The sequence below is a fragment of the Lutra lutra genome, chromosome 1 (genome assembly GCF_902655055.1).
Source record: "Lutra lutra chromosome 1, mLutLut1.2, whole genome shotgun sequence".
NCBI classification, from domain to species: Eukaryota; Metazoa; Chordata; class Mammalia; order Carnivora; family Mustelidae; genus Lutra; species Lutra lutra.
The window spans coordinates 76,269,982-76,290,645 of NC_062278.1; the positions used below are offsets into that span (position 1 = coordinate 76,269,982).

General features: G+C 38.8%; 1 protein-coding gene across 1 annotated transcript; it reads right to left on the reverse strand.

Annotated features, from left to right (window-relative positions):
* Nucleotides 1-731: 731 nt before the first annotated feature.
* TM4SF18 (transmembrane 4 L six family member 18) lies at nt 732-20,664 on the reverse strand. Its single transcript, XM_047727549.1, has 6 exons — nt 20,444-20,664; nt 20,153-20,346; nt 17,205-17,294; nt 7,578-7,720; nt 4,303-4,483; nt 732-3,529 (listed from the first exon to the last, which is right to left on the reverse strand). Exons 2-6 carry the CDS (start codon nt 20,327-20,329, stop codon nt 3,515-3,517), a joined length of 606 nt encoding a protein of 201 aa, XP_047583505.1. The 5' UTR covers nt 20,330-20,346; nt 20,444-20,664; the 3' UTR covers nt 732-3,514.

A 20,664-nucleotide genomic window follows, 5' to 3' on the forward strand; every position in this document is an offset into this window, starting at 1 on the left:
CACATGGCCTTTGCTCTATAAAAGTTAGTCTGGAAAGCAGGGAGGGGTCATCCTCTCTATAAGGGGCGGCCCCGACCGGTCTGTTTGACAGTCGGTCTGATTCCTGATGCTTGGCACGAAATAAAGCTTTGCTTGACCTTCACTTTGTATCAGTCTCGCTCCTTTAATCATGGACCCATTATTGGGGTACCCTGTTTTTGGGGGACCCAACAAGTATATACCCATTTAATCTTCATGGATACTATAGATCAAGGAAAAAAACAAAAGGAAAGATACTGAGGGTCTGAACAACAAAATTAACAACTTCACCTAATGGGCACTGTAGAATCTTGGACCCAATATTTGGAAAAATATATACTTTTAAAGAACATAAAATATTTACAAATAGTAACCATAAAACATGATTAAAAAATGTTGAAAGTATCAGAATCATATAGACCACATTGTATAATCACAATACAATTAAGTTGGAAATCAATTAAAAAAAAAACAACCCAAACTCACATATTTGGGAATTTTTTTTTTAAAGATTTTATTTATTTATTTGAGAGAGAGACAGTGAGAGAGAGCATGAGCGAGGAGAAGGTCAGAGGGAGAAGCAGACTCCCCATGGAGCTGGGAGCCCGATGCGGGACTCGATCCCAGGACCCGGGGATCATGACCTGAGCCAAAGGCAGTCATCCAACCAACTGAGCCACCCAGGCGTCCCCATATTTGGGAATTTTAAAGCACATTTAAAAACACATAGATGGAAAAATAAGAAAGTAGAAAATTTTAACTAAATAATAAAGAAAATACAACATTTCAACACTAGGGAGATACAACCAAGGTGGCACTTAAAGAAAAGGTGTATAGTTTTAAATGCTTATTTTAAGGAGAAAAAAAGAAAGTTTGAAAATTAATAAACCAGGCATTCAATTTAAGAAGTTAGGAAAATTACAATGAGATAGAAGGAAGGGAAATAAGAAAGAAATAACAAATATAAAAACATAAATGCATAAAATAGAATTCATTCTCAATTAGAATTAGCTAATTCTAATGTTCAACCTCTCTTAGAATGAGAAAATGAAAAGAACAAGAAAAAGGACTATCACACACTTTCCTTCATGTTTAGTGTTTTTCTATATTAAGATCCTTAAGCAGATTTTACGAAAGGATGAGAGACTACTTCCTTTTTAAATGGTATTTATTTTTTTCTCACTATTCAAGTAACACATTTTCAAATGAAAATTTGAAAATATAGAACAATGTAGAGAAAAGAAACACAAGTCACAATCCGACTATTAGGGGATAATTATTAACTACTAACACTTAGATATTGTTCCAGTCTTTTTTGGTCTGTATCTGAAGATTTGCTCATGTCTACATGTAATCGTATTATTAAAAAATTGATCTCACAGTGCACACATAGATTTGTATACAGCCTTTTTCCCTTAAAACTGCATTAGCGGATGCTCTTTAAATAAAAAATGTGGGGTGGTTCTGTTAATATTAAATATACTGATACAAATACTCTACTGTATTTGGCTGCAACTTGTTCTTAGACAATGTTTCCAATTCTGGGGTGGAGTTGTTCAGCTGACGTCTACTCATGGTCCACTCAGGGTATGGTGCCATATCGAATCTAAACAAGACTGAGACAGTCTGAATGTGTCAGAGAAACTGGTGGGGCTGACTTGTCAGAAGTCTGTTTACCAGAAGGTTAAGGAGTCATTGGGAGAACTAAGAAAAGTGAGTGATGAATATGACAAGTTTATGCGCTTGGCGGAGTAATCAGATACTCTCTGTATGTTAGCATCCTTTCTCAGCCTGTAATTACTTTCCTGACAGCAATGATTGGGTTGATTCATTCCTGGCTTCCTTGAGATCAAATTCTCAAGGAAGAAGGGCCACTAATCTCATTTGGATGGTGTTTCACTCTTGGCTAAATCAGAGCTAGTTGGGTGATGATAGGTTGCCCATGGCATGGGTGCCCATCCCAGTTCTTCTAGCTGGGTCCAGGCATTGAGGTCATCTGATATATAACATGACTTGCTTTCAGGACACTTATATCAGCAAAGGCTGCGGTCAGGGCAGCTTCCTTTAAAGGAGGATGTGGGCAGAGCAGGCACCAAGGATAGAAGCATGTTCTTCCCCCAGGCTGCTGCCCAGCTTTGGCACAGAGCAGGTATTGACAGAGCATTGTTGACAGTGTTCATGGAGGAGAGCAATAGGGAAGTGGCAGAAGTGTTATGGTCCAGTGGGCCTATGGTGGAGACAGGGGTTCAGCATAGTAACCATGAAGGGCAGACAGGCCTGGCAGGCATATCTAATGTTGAGTGTCTACCACGTCCTACGTCCTAAGGAGGATGGGAAAATATATAACATTGCTGCTGTTCTCAAGGAGGTCATGGTAACTATAGGGTACAGACAGAAAGTTTCTAAATGTTTCACTAAAAATTTTTTTCCAATTGTGTAGGTATTGGTAACTCCCTATGACATAGGTATTGCCTGGTCAATGATCACTTTCTTTAACCCATTGAGCATGCCCTCGACTGCTCATTTATTTCAAGGCTATCTCTTGTAGCCCACCATACTCATCATCAGGAGTGAGAAAATAAGGCTAAAGTCTCAGTTAGATTATATAAATTTATACAATTTATTTTGTCTTTCTGTCTCAGTACTTTCATTATTGAACACTGATTGAAGCATTATTTTATGATGTTTATAGATACTCAAGGTGGAAAAGCACATATTTAAAGATTGGATAAAAGCAAGCATTTTTAATAGTAAAAATGACGAGTTTTAAAATATGTTTTAATTATAAAAATGATAATGAAAACTTGGGAAATAGAGAAAAGTAAGAAGGGTCGCCTATCATCCAGACAAAGGACAGTTGACATTTTTCTGTAAATCCTTCCAGATTGAGTTTTCTTCCTAAAATTTTGATTATTTGGTGTTTGTCTTAGGTGGTTTGTTTATAATGTGAACATAAGTTTGTAATCTGCTTTTTAAATTAACAGTATTTATAATCTTTAAAATATAATTTGTAATGACTGTATAACATAATTTGTAGTGACTATATAATATTACAACTAATGTATTACTCTTGACTTAATCTTTCCCTGAAAGTTAGACTTTCAGGTATTTCTAATTTTCTAGAATATTAAATAATATTGTATTATTTGTATTTGAAGTTTTATCTTTTATTCTTATTTTTTTCCATAGTATAGATTATTGGAAGTTTTATCTTTTATTCTTATTTATTTCCATAGTATAGATTATTGGGAATGGATTTGTTTGACCAAAGAATATGGATATTTCTGAAGGTCCTAACACGTATTGCTTAGAAAAAATTCCAGATAGAAGGGTGACATAGCTGGCACTTCCAGTGAGGACTATAAATTTTATAAGAGGCTCAAAAAACACCAAATGGAGAAATCACCATCATTTGAATATTGCCTTAAGGTCTATATAGTAGATATGAGACAGATAGATGGCATATCTTGATAATGGAAAATATTCTTGTTGTCATTCAAATGATTCCAGGCTATAAAAAAAGAAAAAAAAGTGAATGAAGTAGTAAATTTGGCTTGATTAATGATCCACGACCTAAGTATCAACTTAAATTTATAGTGCATACTCAAAATATGATGAATTAGGAACATATCTACTTGAAATTTATAGGAAGGGTATACATTATTTGTTGTTAAATAAAACACAAGCTAACTCATTTGTGATTTCTCTTCACTCTGGACTTGCTGGGTAGTTTTAGCAATTTCAGTCATAACTAAATTAACATCAGTATTTTAGCAGATGAAACAAAAGTAGTTTTGAAGGGATTAAAAACATATTTCTCCACTTTAAAATGAACTACCAATAATTCGATATAAAGCATGATTATTAGGTTAATGGAAACAGCATTCAGAAGAGAAATTATTTCAATGGGATAACTTTGTGAGCCTTCAATTATCTTATGAACAATGAAATTCTCAATAAATAGTAAGCCTTCTTTGTGCTTTGGGTTATTTCCACACAAAACACTGCACTGTGGCTCATTCAAAACACTTGTGCTGTTTTCACCATTCAGGACTAAGTACAGATTTTACAATTACTCCATTGATTCAATCTACATAGGCAAACCAACAGACACATGGGATATAAAAAACATATATATTGAGCTATTAGAGCTTGAGTAAAGATGAGGGCAGTAGGGATGGAATGAAAAAGATGGGAGGCTCAAAACCTTTCAACCAGAGTCATTGGATCTTGGGTAGTGGGGGTAAAATGGAGGAGGTACAGGTGCCACCAGTGGTCTTTTACCTGGATGATAACCGAATAGGTTCCACACAGTATCTTGGATAACTGAGTGACTACTCTGATGAGGCAGACAAGCACCTGAAGTCCACTGAGAGCTATGAGAATGGAAAATAAAATAATGTTCCACTCCACTACATGTACGGGTTCCAGGCACTCAGTCCACATGCTGGAATCTGTAAGGAAACTGAGAGAGAGAAGGGATATAGTCAACAAGACCCATGGCCAAGCCTAAATACTTGGTCCAAGTAAGAGGGCTACAGATGTTTGTATGTTTGGGAAATTAATATATATGATTGAAATACATAATATTATTCAATGTGAATTAAAACATTTTTAAAAATTCAAATACATATATGGAGTATATAGCATGCACAAAGCATTGGGCTATGCTTATTTTATTTTATTTATTTATTTGACAGACAGAGATCACAAGTAGGCAGAGAGGCAGGTGAGAGAGAGGAGGAAGCAGGCTCCCTGCTGAGCAGAGAGCTCTATTCCAGGCTTGATCCCAGGACCCTGGGATCATGACCTGAGCCTAAGGCAGAGGCTTTAACCCACTGAGCCACCCAGGCGCCCCTATGCTTATTTTATTTTATTTTGTTTATTTTATTTTTTGAAGATTTTATTTATTTATTTAGGGGTTAATATGAATATTCAGTGAAAGGTGTGTGAGAATGCTTTGGAACCTGTAAAGCCTGATACAGATACAATTTCCTGTTACCATTTCCCTAGACCCACTCCATACATCCTCATACTCGAACTCTGTCTAAGCCACCAGGGAAGCAATCCCTTCGAGATCCTTACTCTAGATTTCCAAGTACACGCTTTGCACGGATCAGCCAACACTTGGAAGTGAGATGACCTCCATGGTGTTGATTTTTCTCCTGGGCTGTGGCACTTATTTATTCTTCGTGTAAACCACAAAGTAGTAAATGTACTAGCAGGGTCTGGAAGGAATGGAGATGCTATTTCTGATACTCCCTTCCTCCACAACCTCTTTATAGAGCTCCATCACAGCATTTACTTCCTTATATTGTAAGGCCGTCTTACTGGTATCTGTATATATTTGCTCACTATGTTGTGTACTCTGAGAGCCCTACATTTATGTGATTTATACATAGCCCTGTGATTTATACAGCCCAGAATAGCTAGGCCTGACACCTAAGGCTGTGCTTGGCACATGGCAAAGACCAACAAATGCTTGTTGAATGGACCAGATTCAGGATCCCCAGCAGTAGCCATGCCTGTGACCGAGCCTATGGACTACCCAGCAGATGGGGACATAAGAGATTATGCCCGTTAACAATGTTAATCATAAAATCCAGCTAATTTTAAGAACTTAGTAAATCTAATCTGTGCTTTGCTTCCAGTTAATTGTCAGTTCTGTGAGGTAGAAATGATTTACAGAGGCTCAGGGATATCTGTTTCAGGTCATACAGTTTGGAAGTAGCAGATGGACGACGTGAACCCAGATGTTTTATAAGCATCAAAGGCTTGTGCTCTGAGGGCAGTGTTCACTCTAAAGCAGCCATCTTAGCAGAACATTCTGTCAGGTCCGTGTGAGCTCCTAGAGGGAAGGAAAACTGAGTAATTTATCTTTGGTTCTCTAACACCTAACCTGGACAGAGTTAATGTTCAAGAATTATTTGTTGAATAAATGTACAAACAAAGACCTAATTTGTGGGACTTTAACATTAACACTTGTTCCACCCAGAATTGGCCAAGGCTTGGAAATTTCTCTAGGATACCAGAGATACCAGAGACTTCACTTCCCTTTATGGCTTCCAGTGTTTTATCTCCATTTGTCTGTAGCTGGAGTCAGGTGAATATAGATATTAAGAGAAACTTTCAAGAGTAATGAAGAGTAATGGAGAGTAATGGAGAGTAATGGAGGGGCATGTGGGCAGTCCGAGATCTTGCTCTGAAAGGGAAATCTTCTTTGATTTGGGGGTCAGGGATGTTCAGGGGATGACGGCACAAAAAATGCCTTTTTGCACCCAGTGGGACTTTCTTTATTAGCGTCTCCTTTCCTGAGTCCCTGAAGGGCTTCGAAATGCCTACGGTTGTTTTCTAGGTTCTCCTGACCTAAGAGAGAGCTCTGCTCACAGAATGTGGCACCTGGTGGAACTTTCAGGACAAGGCAGCTATGGGCACAGAAGCAGATTTGCAACCCAGGCCTAGCTGAGCATGTAAGACTTCAAGTTGATGTGGGCCTTGAACAACAGAGCCAATCACAGGGAGCTGAGAAGAGACTGCAACTTCTCTAGAGAGTGGTCCAGACACTCCCTCCATTTATACCATTAGAATTCTGGGCATAGGACAGGACTGGGAAGGATCCGATGGACGTCTCCTACATCTCTTTCTGGGCCCTGCTGCTTCTAGAGCTGTCTCTACAGGTGCTGGCAGATACAATGCCAGTGTGAGGTGTTCTGCGATCTGGGACTGAGTTCCTCAACAGCTAACTGAATCACCAGCCCTCTAAGCTAAGGCTGCCTTCCTAGACTCTTCTTCAGTGCATACTACATCTTCTCCTGGCTCCCCCACAAATGCCTGCGCCTGGTCATGCCCCCTGATCTCACCCTGTACTTGGCTGCTCATGCTGCCTGGTTCTATCTGTGTTGTCCCTGATGGTATAGCATGGATAACACCATCCAAGGTCACTGAAATTTTCTTCCAGCCAAGCCCCTTCCCATCTGTAACAGACCACACTTCCAAACTGACCACACAGCAAGACTGGGGTATTAGAACCATTCAATTCCCAGGCTCCAGTAGCTGCCAGACCACAATAACTACAAAGCTTCGCTCTGAAATTCAGGAGAAACACAACTTTCATTTGGATATCTCCGCATCAACCTCAAAATAGTGAATGCATATGACATTAGAAGACTGGCAGCGGTGTCTAGGTGGCTCAGCCAGTCGAGAGTCTGCCTTCTGCCCAGGTCATGTTCTCAGAGTCCTGGGATCCAGCCCTGTGTTAGGCTCTCTGTTCAGTGGAGAGCCTGTCTCTCCCTCTGCCTGCTGCTCCCCCTGCTTGTCCTCTCCCTCTCTTGCTCTATCTCAAATAAATAAATAAAATCTTGAAAAAAAAAAAAAAGACTGCCCCTCCCCCAAAAAAAGAAAGAGAGAAGGAAAAGCATCTGAACAGAGATCTATGTAGGCAGAAGTTGGTCTGAGTATTCCTACATAGAACCCCAAAGTTATCATGGAAAATGATCATAAGCATGAAGCCAGGTGTTTCTGGCTTTCTGAGCCCCTTGATTTGGAGAATTATTTCTTACCGTCCTGCAGTGCCTTCAAAGACGTACTCCCAGCCATCAAGAGTGCGGCAGTATGGACCCTGAACAAGGCCTAGAGCAGATATGACCAGGCAGTATCCAGAGAAAGCAATTCCAAGGGCAGAAAAGATCATCGACAGCAGTGTCTAAATTAAACATAGAAGAAGGAGGTCAGAAAAAAAAAGAAGGAGGAGGAGGAGGTGGAGGTCGGTGCCACAGAATGAGACAAGGGGATATTGTGGATAAATGATCAGATAGGTACCTTCCCCTACTTGTCCAAACCTACTGCATGCAGTCTCTGTGAATGTCCACAGAAAAACAAACATTTAATCCAAACCCATCTGATCTTTAAAATAAGTTTTAAAATGCCTTTTTGTGTGGAATTCCACAGAGAATACTAGTTAATTGACTACATTTCTTCCTTTCTTCTGGAATTTCAGTATCAAAATAATGATCAAACATTAATGCAGGGAAGGGGTGTGACTGATCAATCTGTATTTACCAAAGACGTTATTTTCTAGGTCAGGTGGGTTCTCTAAGAATCAGAAGCTAAGACCTTGACTTTTCTCATGTGAAGATGATATGTGGATACCTTCACTTACAGGAATATGAGGGGAAGCATCAGGTGTTAGCCTATATGGCCATATTTATGTTCATGTGAGGAAGGGATTGATGGGGAGGAAGGCGTTTGCCTTGGAGGAGAGAGAACAAGCAGTGTTCCCAGGCAGATGGGTACAAGCAGAATTATAAGGTAAGTAGATTAGTGTGATCTAAGAGAGGGTTCCCACGGAGCATTAGAGAGAAGTTTATGAAGACCAGATAGACATGTTTGCTAATGCTGGGGAAATGGAGTTGTTGGACGCCACCCAGCCCTCGAGTTGCTTACAAAGTTAGTGCAACTCGTACCTGCAGGTAGAAGGTGGTTTTGAATGCTGGCTCAAGGAGGGCTGACTTCATCCTTCAGGACAAGTAGCTCTTCCCCGCCATAACCTTTTACTACATTCTTTTTCAAGTCTACTGAAAAGTTGAACATATGGTGTAGTATACTATAGTCAATGTATCTTTGTATACTTTTTATCTAGACTCACCTGTGAATATTTTATAATTTTTCCTTGCTCTCTCTCTGTGTATGTATATATCCATGCACATGTATTTATTTATTAACACATTTTTGTTGCCAAACCACTTGAAAGTAAGGTGTAGACACTGTGATATCTCGCTCCTAAACACATCAGCACATATCTCCCCAAAATAAAGATCTTCTATTATTCTGCAACTATGTTTTACTTTTTTGTACAGGATCCAATGAGAGTTTATGCACAGGATTACATCTCTTTTATTTCCTTTGATCTACATTAGCCTCACTGCCTCTTTGTTTTTTAGAATATTAAATTGTTTTTGAACAATCCCAGCCAGTGGTTTTATAGAATGTCCCCCACAATCTGGGATTTTCTGATTGTTTCCTCACAACTGGACTTGGGTTAAACATTTTGGCAAGAACACCCGATGGGCATGAGAACATTAGGGGCCTCCCACTGTTATTGGTGATGCTTTTGACCTCTTGGTTAATAAGGTGGTATTCTTCAGGTCTATAAACATACATTTTTCACTTTGCAATTAGTAAATAATTTGTGAGGTAATACTTTGAGACTGTGTGATATTCTATCCCCCAAAGACATTTCAACCGATGAGTTTACCATCCACTGATGGTCCTCATATCCATTGATCACGAATTATCACAATGACTGGTTGCAGGGTGCTGCTTATCTCATTCTATCATTTCTTCTGCATTTATAACATTAATTTTCTGCACAGAAGAACTTCCATTTCATTTTTCTCTTTCTCTCTTATTGTGTACTCAGGGATTTTCTAATTCAATGTGTTATAATTCATAACTGTTATTATTCTCTTAGATGCTCATTTGGTCCAAATATGGCCAGTGAGACCATCCTGCCAAGTCAATTCCTGTGCCCTTCGAGATACCCCTATCATTCCTTGAATACTTCCTTGCTTCCCGGCACAAAATGTACCAAGCCCATTTTGAATTTATAAAGAACCAGAATAGCTCTTTTTCCAACAAGCCATGTACTTGGTTTTTGAACAAGGAATTGACATGAGCCAATATATAATTTGGAAAGTTGGTTCTGGCAGTGATGGCATGCCAGCTAGAAGTAAGAGAGCCCAAAATAAGGGTTCCATGTGGAGACTTCAACTTGCGGTAACAACAACATGTCCAGGAGGAAAAGACATTGGGTAGGAAATAAGTACCTGGAGATAGACTGAAAAAAGAAAATTCCAGAGTTTGGGACTGGAACACAAAGGACAGAAATAGGGATGCCAAGAAGGGTAATTTGCTTTGGGAGACAATTTAATTTAGTTTTAGAAATGTTGCTTTCAAGTGAGAGTAGAACAGCCAAGTTAGTTGACAATAAATTCAAAACTTGACACCAGAAAAACTGAGAACAACAAACCTGTGATTTTGGGGACAAAAAGTGATCTTACGTTATATATATCTCAAATAATTTAACATTAGTTTACTGATTATAACATTAATACATGTTCATTATGGAAAATCAGAAAAAAATATTTTAAAAATCTGGGGACACCTGGGTGGCTCAGTGGGTTAAAGCCTCTGCCTTCAGCTCAGGTCATGATTCCAGGGTCCTAGGATTGAGCCCCACATCAGACTCTCTGCTCAGTAGGGAGCCTGCTTCCTCCTCTCTCTGCCTGCCTTTCTGCCTACTTGTGATCTCTCTCTGTCAAATAAATAAATAAAATCTTTTAAAAAAAAAACTGAAGAAGAAAAGAACAGGTCTGCTTTTTTCCCTATTGGATATTAATTCATTGGCATCTTCACATATGATTAAAACATCTTTCAAATTATATATCTCGTATTGATTTTAATAGCATGTTGCCCCATCATAGGATGAGACAAGCTATATTTTTAACAGATTACTGTTCGTTACACTTCACAAAGAAAATTTACCTATCCACCAATGCTATCTTCCAAAAAGGAAAAAGGATGTTTCAAAAAGATTGAGCTCCTTGTTTACCAAATATGCTCTTAAGCAGTTCACTGGAAAGATCAATGAAGAATTTTTTGATTTGGTGAAACTGGCAACCATAGCATAACAAATATGTATTTATATACATATACAAATTACAGTGTAATGAGTGGATACAGTTGCACAATTGAAGATTGAAATAAATCAGGAGGGGCGCCTGGGTGGCTCAGTGGGTTAAAGCCTCTGCCTTCAGCTCAGGTCATGATCCCAGGGTCCTGGGATCGAGCCCCACATCAGGCTCTCTGCTCAGCAGGGAGCCTGCTTCCTCCTCTCTCTCTCTGCCTGCCTCCCTGCCTACTGTGGTCTCTGTCTGTCAAATAAATAAATAAAATCTTTGAAAAAAAAAAAAAAAGAAAGAAATCAGGAATAAGAATCTCTCTGAGGTACAGTTCCATGTTCTATTAAATGTAAAAGAGGTAGATGATTATACTACCTCCATAATAGGGATATTTCAAAGATTAAAGGACACAATGGATATAAAAATTATTTCAAATTATAAATATAATCACAATATCATCTCTTATTCCAAGCGCCTCTATTTGGCTGGTAGCTGTTTTCCAGAGATAACAACCCACAGGATTTTGGCAGAAAATGAGACAACACAGAAGAATGAATAGCAAACAAGAAGTTAGTAAGGTTCAGGTCACCCCCAAAACATGGCACTTTAGCATACTGAATATCTTAAGCTGAAGGAGCTTGAGAAAATGGCAGAAGCAGGATGGTCACTCTGACCCCTCCCAGCCCCTTCACCCTTTTTCTCTTAAAGAGCTCATAAAACTCTGGTGTGCAAGTTACCCTCTCTGTACAAGGAGAAAAAAGAAGAGATGGGGGCCAAGAAACCTGTGAAAACAAACCTCGTTAATCTAAACCTTATCTTCCTTGTTACTTCTTCAACATTTACTACCCCTAGCCCAAACACCTCACTCTTGCCAATTCTTTACAAATTTGTTGTTGTTTCTTGCTACTCTGGTCACTGCTTCAGGTCTTCATTCTCTCATTAAGGCCCCCATGTATGCATAAAATTCAATAAAATGCATATCCTTTTTTCTTGCTCACCTATCTTTGTCAGTTTAATTTTCAGACTGAGCCAGGGACCCTAAGAGGGTGGAGTAAAACTTTATTTCTGTTACAATATCTGGCACCCAACACGGGGCACCATAGCTCGGGACACCTTCCTTGGTACAGGAGCTACGGTTAGAGATCCTGGATCTGGGAGAAAAGCCACAGAAGAATTCTTGCCATGTCAGTTTCTTGGATCTCTGCTTGTGGGGGACTGGTCTAGGTTAGGTGGTAAGAGTCTTTTCCTTTTCAGATTCAGACTGGCGGGGAAAAAACATTTGTAGAGATGAGTTCTTTGGATTGTGACTCTGGTTAAAATTTGGTTTTGAGTTATCCCTTGGTAATTGATCCTTTCCCTGCCAGGAACAGCTGTCAATTTCCTGTTTGTCTTTTATTTGTGTTCTGAGAATTTGACTTTCTGCCTGTCAGGCATGCAAATGCCAGTTCTTGAAAGCAGCCAACTGTCAGGTTGTGGTCCCTCCAAAATCTGCCATACAGAAATTTGGGCTACACCCCACTGCAGCTAGGATCCCACCAATTGTCACCAGCTTTCAGGAGGAGTTGTCTAAGTTTCTTTTGCTACCTTGGGGAGTGATTCTGGATCTTGGGAGGGCTGCATCTTTTGCACTTGCTTTGGGGACATCTCTTGCTTCCCTGATTAAGTTTTGGTTTTGGTTTCGAGTCATTTGGTTTAAATATTTGAAATAATTTTTTAGGGGGCTGTATGGTCTGAAATTGGCCAAATTAAAGGTTGATATTCACATCCTGATAGAAACTTCTAAAATTAAGTTCTTCTCTCCTGAGTAAAATGGAGCTCTCTGTACTCGGAGGGAAAGAAAAAATGTGGAAGGTTTTGTGAAATAATTACAAGAGCATTACAAAGACACACTACTGTTAATCTAGAACCGAGAAATATTCGGACTTCCATCTTAGTTGGAAATCTTCTCCCTAATATAAAGAAGCAGATTGAAAATAGTGTAATTAGATGGGTAGGTCAGGGTCATTTGGGCTGTGATCCCCCTCTTTGAGGAATTAAAAAACAATTGCCTTTGTCTTACAAATCTAGTCTTTATCGAACTAGAAATGTGTCCCTTAAAGCAATTCAAAGTTCACCTACCTATTCTTACCACTCCCCAAGCCTCCCCTATTCATCTCAAAAGATCTGTAGTTGTTATAAAAAATCAGGACATTGGGAAGAGAACTACCCTGTGCTTCAGAAAAAGAAGGAAAACATTAAATAGTTACTATTCTATGCCTCTTGATAATAGATAAATATGCCACCAAATTCCTTCTAAAAGGAAACCTACATTCTCTCTGCCCCTCTGAGATGCAACTCTTATGGGGCTCCCGCTCTTTGGAATGTAAACATTCTGGGAGATAATTAAAACACAACACACAACTGCTTGAAACTGAAGGGCAAAAAAAGCAGGGTTAGGGGAGGTGGAGGGGTGGGGAGAGGGAGATGGGGGGAGGGGTGGGGAGGTGTGGGGGAGCAGGGGGGTGGGGGAGTAGGGGGTGGCTAAAAAAAAACCCAACTGCTATAAAAATTCCCTCGCCAAAATCTAGTCCACAGCCTTCATAAAATTACTTGTCAAGGGCAGATATAAATCTTAAAAGCCTTCTCCACAACTCAGTAAAAAGCTTTAGCCATCCAAGTGGGTAGCCATAACTTGCTCCATAGGCCAGAAACACAATTTGGACTCTTCTATAAACTGGTAAGTTTCTTATCAATGTACCTAATACATGGCTAAAATTTAAAAACAAAGGCCATAAGATCTCTATGTCTGTCTATATGTTTATTTATACCTACATATGTGTGTTACAGATGTGTGATATTTTTCTACCTCCAGATGGTATTACCAAAATAATTTATAAAATCTGTCAAAAGAGTTCTATTCTAATTGGCGTAGAGGTAAATGAGTGCTCATATAAATTAAGTTTCTTAAACACAAAGACTAATCCAAAACAAATTTTTTAAGTTCACACAATCTGGGATAATCTTTGGTTAAATAAAGCTATTTTAAAAATTGTTGGGAAAAATAAAAAACAAGCATATCTTCAGAGTTGTCAGCATTAAACGTATCATAGTCATACAATTTTATTTCTACCTAGAATTACAAGTCAAACAAACGTAGTATCTCTGCTAGATCTTTAACAATATAAAACTATCAATTCAACCTATAAACGAAGCATACACTAAAAAATAAATTGCTGAATGTATGTCAAGCACGGCAACTGAGAGAAAGAGAGAAAAAGTATGTATGTTTAACTTTTTGGGTGCTTTGTTTCTACGACATTTGATGCTTGCCTAATATATATGTCACAAAATTTGTCAACAAGAAAAATAACTTAAAATAATGGCTAACTTTGTCTCTTGTGTCGTGAAATTTGCATGAGTTATCTACACATAGTTGTTAAGAGCAAGCACATTAAGTATATGGGTGGTAAAAGTTTATAAGTGAATTTTTCAACAATGATTAAGTTTTATAAAATCCATTTATTTTAAAATACCTTCCAAAACCTTTTTGTTAACTTGAAACTTTAAAGTAATACAAGTTGTACTAAGGGAAGTTAAATAATGGTAATTCATTGAATATGTAAGTCATTTCCAAATAAAATAAATGACTGAAACATTGATTAGTGAACATAACCCTCTATTTGTCTCTCTTTTAAAGAGGAAGTAAAGATATTCGGGTCTATTAGTAGATATGTTTTGTGCTATACTGAAAAATTGTACAATGAAGAAATGTATGCTTTAGAAATTATGAAATAGCATACTCAAGAATTTGCCAATCAGTGAGATGTTGGTATCTATAACATTCCACAACAGCTTACTTCCTGGTTTTCACCAGAAATTAAAGTTTCTTTTTTTTTTTTTAATTTATTTATTTGATTCAGAGGGAGAGAGAGAACAAGAGAAGGAACACGAGCAGGGGCAGTGGGAGAAGGAGAAGCAGGATCCCTACTGAGCAGGGAGCCTGATGTGGGGCTCGATCCCAGGACCCTGGGACCATGACCTGAGTCCAAGATAGATGCTTAATGACTGAGCCACCCAGGCTCCCTCAGAAATTAAAGTTTCTAAGAGTTAAGAATTCCAATTAATGTATGTAATTAAAACTACTAAAAAGGGGGGGGGGGGGTGCCTGGTTGGCTCAGTGGGTTAACCCTCTGCCTTTGGCTCAGGTCATGATCTCAGGGTCCTGGGATGGAACCCCACATCCAGTTCTCTGCTCAGCAGGGATCCTGCTCCCCCCAACCTCGTCTGCCTCTGTGCCAACTTGTGATCTCTGTGTCAAATAAATAAATAAAATATTTTTAAAAAACCTACTAAAAAAAAGTTAAACTAGTAGAAATAAAAAGGGAACAACTCTGCATACAAGAAAAAAAAAGGAGGCATTTTGGTTAAAAAAAAGTATGAATTACAGAGATGTGTTTTTGTTGAGGGAAAAGGAAACTTTCAGGGGAAACTTTCTCTCCTCTGTCAAGTGAGTCTTGGGTGACCTTAAATTCCATTACAGAGCTCTGCCATTCCAAACCTGGGCAGACTCGTATTTAGCCTTTAAGATGTGCTTTATTTAATTTTAATGAGAATTAATTGCCACCATGTTGTAAAATGCTCCATATTTCTACTTTCTGCTGAAAACTGAGAAACACTGCCCATTTTTGTCATGATAACAATTGGCTGGACTTGAGCAGATCCCTCTCTTCCTTAAACAGAAATTGAAATCTAATGCTTACCAGCCTCAGATCTCTCATTTCCATCAGGAGGTTGGCTCCTGGGGCATATAAACTGGGACCCCTATTCTAAAGCCCTACCTTGAAAGAACCAACCAGGGAATCCGGAGAATCCCCTCTCCTGTCCTCCTGCTTTTCCCATTGAGATGCCAGCCATCTCTTTTGATTTGATTATGAGACGCCATCCAGACTCCACTCGTCTGCAGCGTCCATTTATGCTTTAGATGCTAATAGTGATTCAAGGCAAATTGGACACATTTATTTTTATTATGAACCTAGCGGCACATACGGTTGTTTTCTAGAGATTCCCTGAGTGTCAGAAGTTAATGTTTACCTGAATCTATTGTTTCACCTAGGCAGTTTTGAAAGCTTCCCATAAGTATAATACCGGCAGTTACTGGAGGAAAATACATACACCCGCAATGCACATGCACACGCAGGTGCACAGAGCGTCTTTTCATTCTTCAAATCTTCTCCACCAAGAGCATAATTCTAAATTTAGCAGCTAATTAAGTCTTCCAACACCATCTGTCATAAAGCTAGACATGTCATCTCAACTGCCCATTAAAATCTGGTTGCCCCTTGGACCAACTAGCTCAGGGTGTCTGGGGGTGGAATTCCAGCTCCAAACTCTCAGATGATTCCAATATGCAGCCACAGCCGGCAGCCACAGCCGGCAGCCACGGCCGGCAGCCACGGCAGCCAGCAGCCACAGCTGCAAGATATGCCTACCAGGCCTCTGGAAAATTCCTTTTAGTTAATACATCGCAGAATCTCTCTGAGCCACAGGTAATTCATATAAGTATGAGTAACAATGATCTAATTCCCTGGGTAAGAGTGAAAAACATGTGCTATGCAAATATGATTAAAAGATGATAACCCTGAGGAGGAGAAGGATAGTGATGAAAATGTAGGAGCCCAGCACCTGCCTGCTGAGCACAGGCTTAGAAAATTGGTTGTATTATTCTCTCTTGATTCTATTTAAATTATTTTTGAAGCCCCATTTAAAAAAAATATACATTGTGTATATCCAACACATGGATAAATCTAATCATGCTGACTGACAGAAGCCAGATACAAAAGACAAATTTTGCATAATTCTATTTACATAGAATACAAGCTAATCTATAATGACATAAAGCAGATCAAAGATCAATGTTTTGGGGGTGATAGGAATGTTCTGTGTCTTGATCGTGATGGTGGTTGCCTGGGTGTATTTGGCTGTCAAAACTCATGAAATTGTACAATTTTAATGGATGCCATTTATTGAATGTAGATCAGACCTCAATAAAGTTGAAAAGGGAAAAAAGTAAACTCATATTATTTTCTAACTCTATGTATCTTTAATAGTTTTTTTTTTTTTTGGTCAGAGAGAGAGAGGGAGAAAGCAAGCACAGGTAGACAGAGTGGTAGGCAGAGGCAGAGGGAGAAGCGGGCTTCCTGCCGAGCAAGGAGCCTAATGTGGGACTCGATCCCAGGACGCCGGGATCATGACCTGAGCCGAAGGCAGCCGCTTAACCAACTGAGCCACCCAGGCGTCCCTCTATGTATCTTTAAATCCTGAACTTCTGGAAGAACATCAACAGTAAACAAAGACAGTAAACAAAATGGAAGTTGGTTTTTTCTTTTTTTTTTTTTTTTAGTAAATTCTTGGGCTCTGAGTTGAAAGGGTCACGGAGAGGGGACAACAGTGTGAATATTTTCTCGTTTCTGAGTGAGAAGAAAGAAAGCAGAGCCCACTCAGCCATCCTCAAGGTACTATTGCTCTTACCATGTATTTTTTGCTGCAGTTTTCACTCTGGCAACATTTATAGTTGTTATCATTCTCCAATGCAAGAAGAACTGTTGCTACTATAAGCATCTGTAGTAGGGAAGAGAGGAAATATCAAAATGGAATACTAGTCATAATCAGAGCACAGTGATTCTGAGCAGGAACTTTGGGGCAAGTGGACCTGGGTTCAGAACCCAAAGCTGCCATTTTCTAGCTGTGTCAGCTTGAGAGTCTTTCCCTATAAAGTGGTGTTGGGAACTCACCTCGTTGGGTGGTCAGGAGGTCATGTATGTAGAATTTTGAACATAGTGCTTGATTTAGAGTAAGTGGTTGTTAAATGTTAGCTATTATTGGCATGGTTATCAGTCATCAAAAACTAATGATTAAGCAGTAAATGGTATAGACATGGGAATACCACCCCGCAGCAAACCTGCATTTCTCACTGACTCAGTTGCAGAGGTCAAAGGAAAATCATTCACCAGACTTTGATGTTTGCCAGCCTTTCTCCATTTACTGCTCTCTGGGAATGCAAGTGAGAGGTACAGTTAATCGGAATTACATGTCTTAATTCAAAGTAAAATCAGTTTGTTTTGCCCAAGCATTCAAATCATCTCAGGTTCAAATCTTCAAGTGTGTTTTGTCTCTATCCAGCCAACAGACTGGGAGAATTCAATGTATTCTACTTCCTTTTCTTGGTAGCCTAAGGAAAGAGCTCAAGTTCTGTAAAGAACATGGGTTTCTTTTCTGTTATAGTTCCTTGTTTGGGCAGGTATGGACCAGGAGTTGCTTCTGACAAATTCTCCACCTATCATTTACTCCCAGTGTTCTGGACTGAATCCTGAAGCAGATTTCATTGTTATTTTACAGCATTTCCAGTTTTACAGCATTTACCATTTTACAGCATTACCATTTTACAGCATATTTACAGCATTTCCAGTTTCCAAATTCATCAGCTTTCGCTTGTCTACTTATTTATTTATCTACATCCCTCTTCTTTCTCTTAAAAATATTTAACGTAGTAACAATCAGGTTTTGCAGGGATTCCCTAACAATGGAAAATAGAGAACTGATTCTTTTCTAAGTTTTATATTTTACACAGAATATAAACCAGAGTCTTACATTCTCCTCCTTACAACACCACTAATTATCATAGATTTTAGTAGATTCTAATTTAATCTTATTAATGCCCTGCAACCCTTCTATTGATTCCAGTGACATATTGAGGGAAACAATGAAGAGAGAATGCATAGTACACCAGGTACAGTAACTAGCTTCATTACAGTACTAGTGGGAAATAATTAGACCTAGACCCTGGAGTCCTGTGTCAAAAGAGAAATACAGGCATCGCTCGTGTTGAAAAAGAAACTGCTTTCTTTTTTTCATTGTGAAATTATAACTGGAATACAGGGCTCAAGCATAATGGAGGAACATTACCCCAAATCCCACCACCCTCACATGTTTTTATGTATATACTCCCAGGGTATTACCACATGTGTATATTTTGCATAGTTGTAACTTATTCACAATTTTTTGTATCATTTCTTTTTTGCTTAACACAAAATAATATGCATTTTCCATGTTACTGCATCTTCATAATTATCATTTTCAATGCCATAAGAAGTGAATGTTCCACAATTTATTTGACCAATTCTGTGCTAGGAAGCTCCTACAAATTACTTACTATTATAAATACTGCTGCCATAAATATCTGTGTATGTGTATCTTTCCTTATTATGGATTATTTCCTCAGAATGAGTTCTCAGGTTTAGGATTACTGAGTTGAAAGATATAAACATTTTCATGGATGTTAATACAGCATATCAAAATCTTCTCCAGAAGGTTTGCATTCACTTATAGTATAATCACCAAACATTCATTACGTACCTATCTATCACACAGCAACTTCAATAGCGTTGATTATCAGCACTTTAAAGTTAACTAACTTCATGTGCAAAATAGTAACCAAATGAAAACTGCTTTTCATCATAGCTACTCAAATATTATATTAATTAAGCACCCATGAAGATGTAAAGATAAATTGTAATCCATTGTCTTTTATGTCTTTGGTGATATAGTAAGCTTATAGCGCACAATGTGCTGTTTTTAGAAATGATATGATCAGGAAAAGTGTTTTTTCCTCTGACTTGCCAACATGATTTACTATCAGCTTGTTTTTAAAGAGCACAAATTCATCAGGAAAAACATTCTTGGATTCTTACTGTAAGTAATTAGATCTCATTTCAAAAACACCCCCATTATGAGGGGTATAATGTCAGACTATTTAATTATGATCTGGCCCATTCTTCAACAAGTATTTATAATCACAATATTCGTTGGCTATCTAATACATATCAGCCTCCATGCTGGGCACTTCTTTCATGAGATTTTGTTAAATCCCCACAATTACCCTAAAAAGTAAATGCCATCACTCCCATTTTTCAGATGAGAACCCTGAGGCTCAAAGACATTGAGTCATCTGATCAAGGTCTCACGGTACAAATGGCAGAGCTTGTATTTGAACACAAATTTGTCTGAATCTCCCAATCTCTGCTTTTCCCATGTGGTCTCGATATCTCTCCAGTCTAGAGAAATCATGAGGGCAGATAGAAACTATTCTGGAAAATAGCTCTGCCACTGGACATCAGACAGCTTAAACCAACACACAGGGTTCATGAGGACATATTTCGACCGGCTGGCATCTCACAGACTTTCATTAGGTCTAATTTCCTGCACTGCTGAAGTCACATAAATCAACAGCTTATCGAAGACAAAGCTACCCTCCCAAGCTCTCATGGACGACCTGCCCCTCTACCCCCACCCATCTTCCAAATCCTAAACCCGGGATTAGTCCAGTGATTTTTCCATTATTCATTATTTCTGCTAGGAACAAGACAAAGCTTAGTAAAAACACTCCCTTCTGCAACCCAAGTCTCCGAAGTCACACTTACCATGATACCTGAGAAACAGATTCCTTCAAAATACCACACGTAGTTGGTGAGTTTATTGCTGGATGCATAGGAAGTTTGCCCATTTGGGAAATACAATAATATGTTCACAATTATGCTCCAAAGTGCAAGCAGAATCAGCAGACCACTTAGGCAGCCTCCACATTTCCGAGACCCCATTTCACCCTGCTCAGAACCTGCAGGAGATTTCAAGAGTGTAGAATTACATAAAGCCTAATTTGTTTCCTACCTGTCCCCCCCCCTTTTTTTTTTTTTTTTTTTGAGATTACCTACCACGTTCTGGGTCAGAGCCCTTCACTTCATATTCATGAGAAGCCCAGGGCTCGGACAGAACTGCAGCCCACAATCTCTGGTGAGAAATAGTAGTTTACTGTTTGGAGAACAATAGACAATGATCTAGGGCTGAAGAGCTGAGCTGGTCTTCATCCTGTGCCAAAGGAATGCGGTGTTTTTACTACATTTTAAAATAAGTCATTTTCCTCTGGATTACAGCA

Coding starts and splice junctions, on each gene's coding strand:
- TM4SF18 (XM_047727549.1), bottom strand. CDS start 20,329: ATGGGGTCTCGGAAATGTGGAGGCTGCCTAAGTGGTCTGCTGATTCTG. Junction 17,295..20,152: donor TCTGTTTCTCAGGTATCATG/GTAAGTGTGACT, acceptor TCCCTACTACAG/ATGCTTATAGTAGCAACAGT. Junction 4,484..7,577: donor TTTGAAGGCACTGCAGGACG/GTAAGAAATAAT, acceptor TCTCTCTCTCAG/TTTCCTTACAGATTCCAGCA.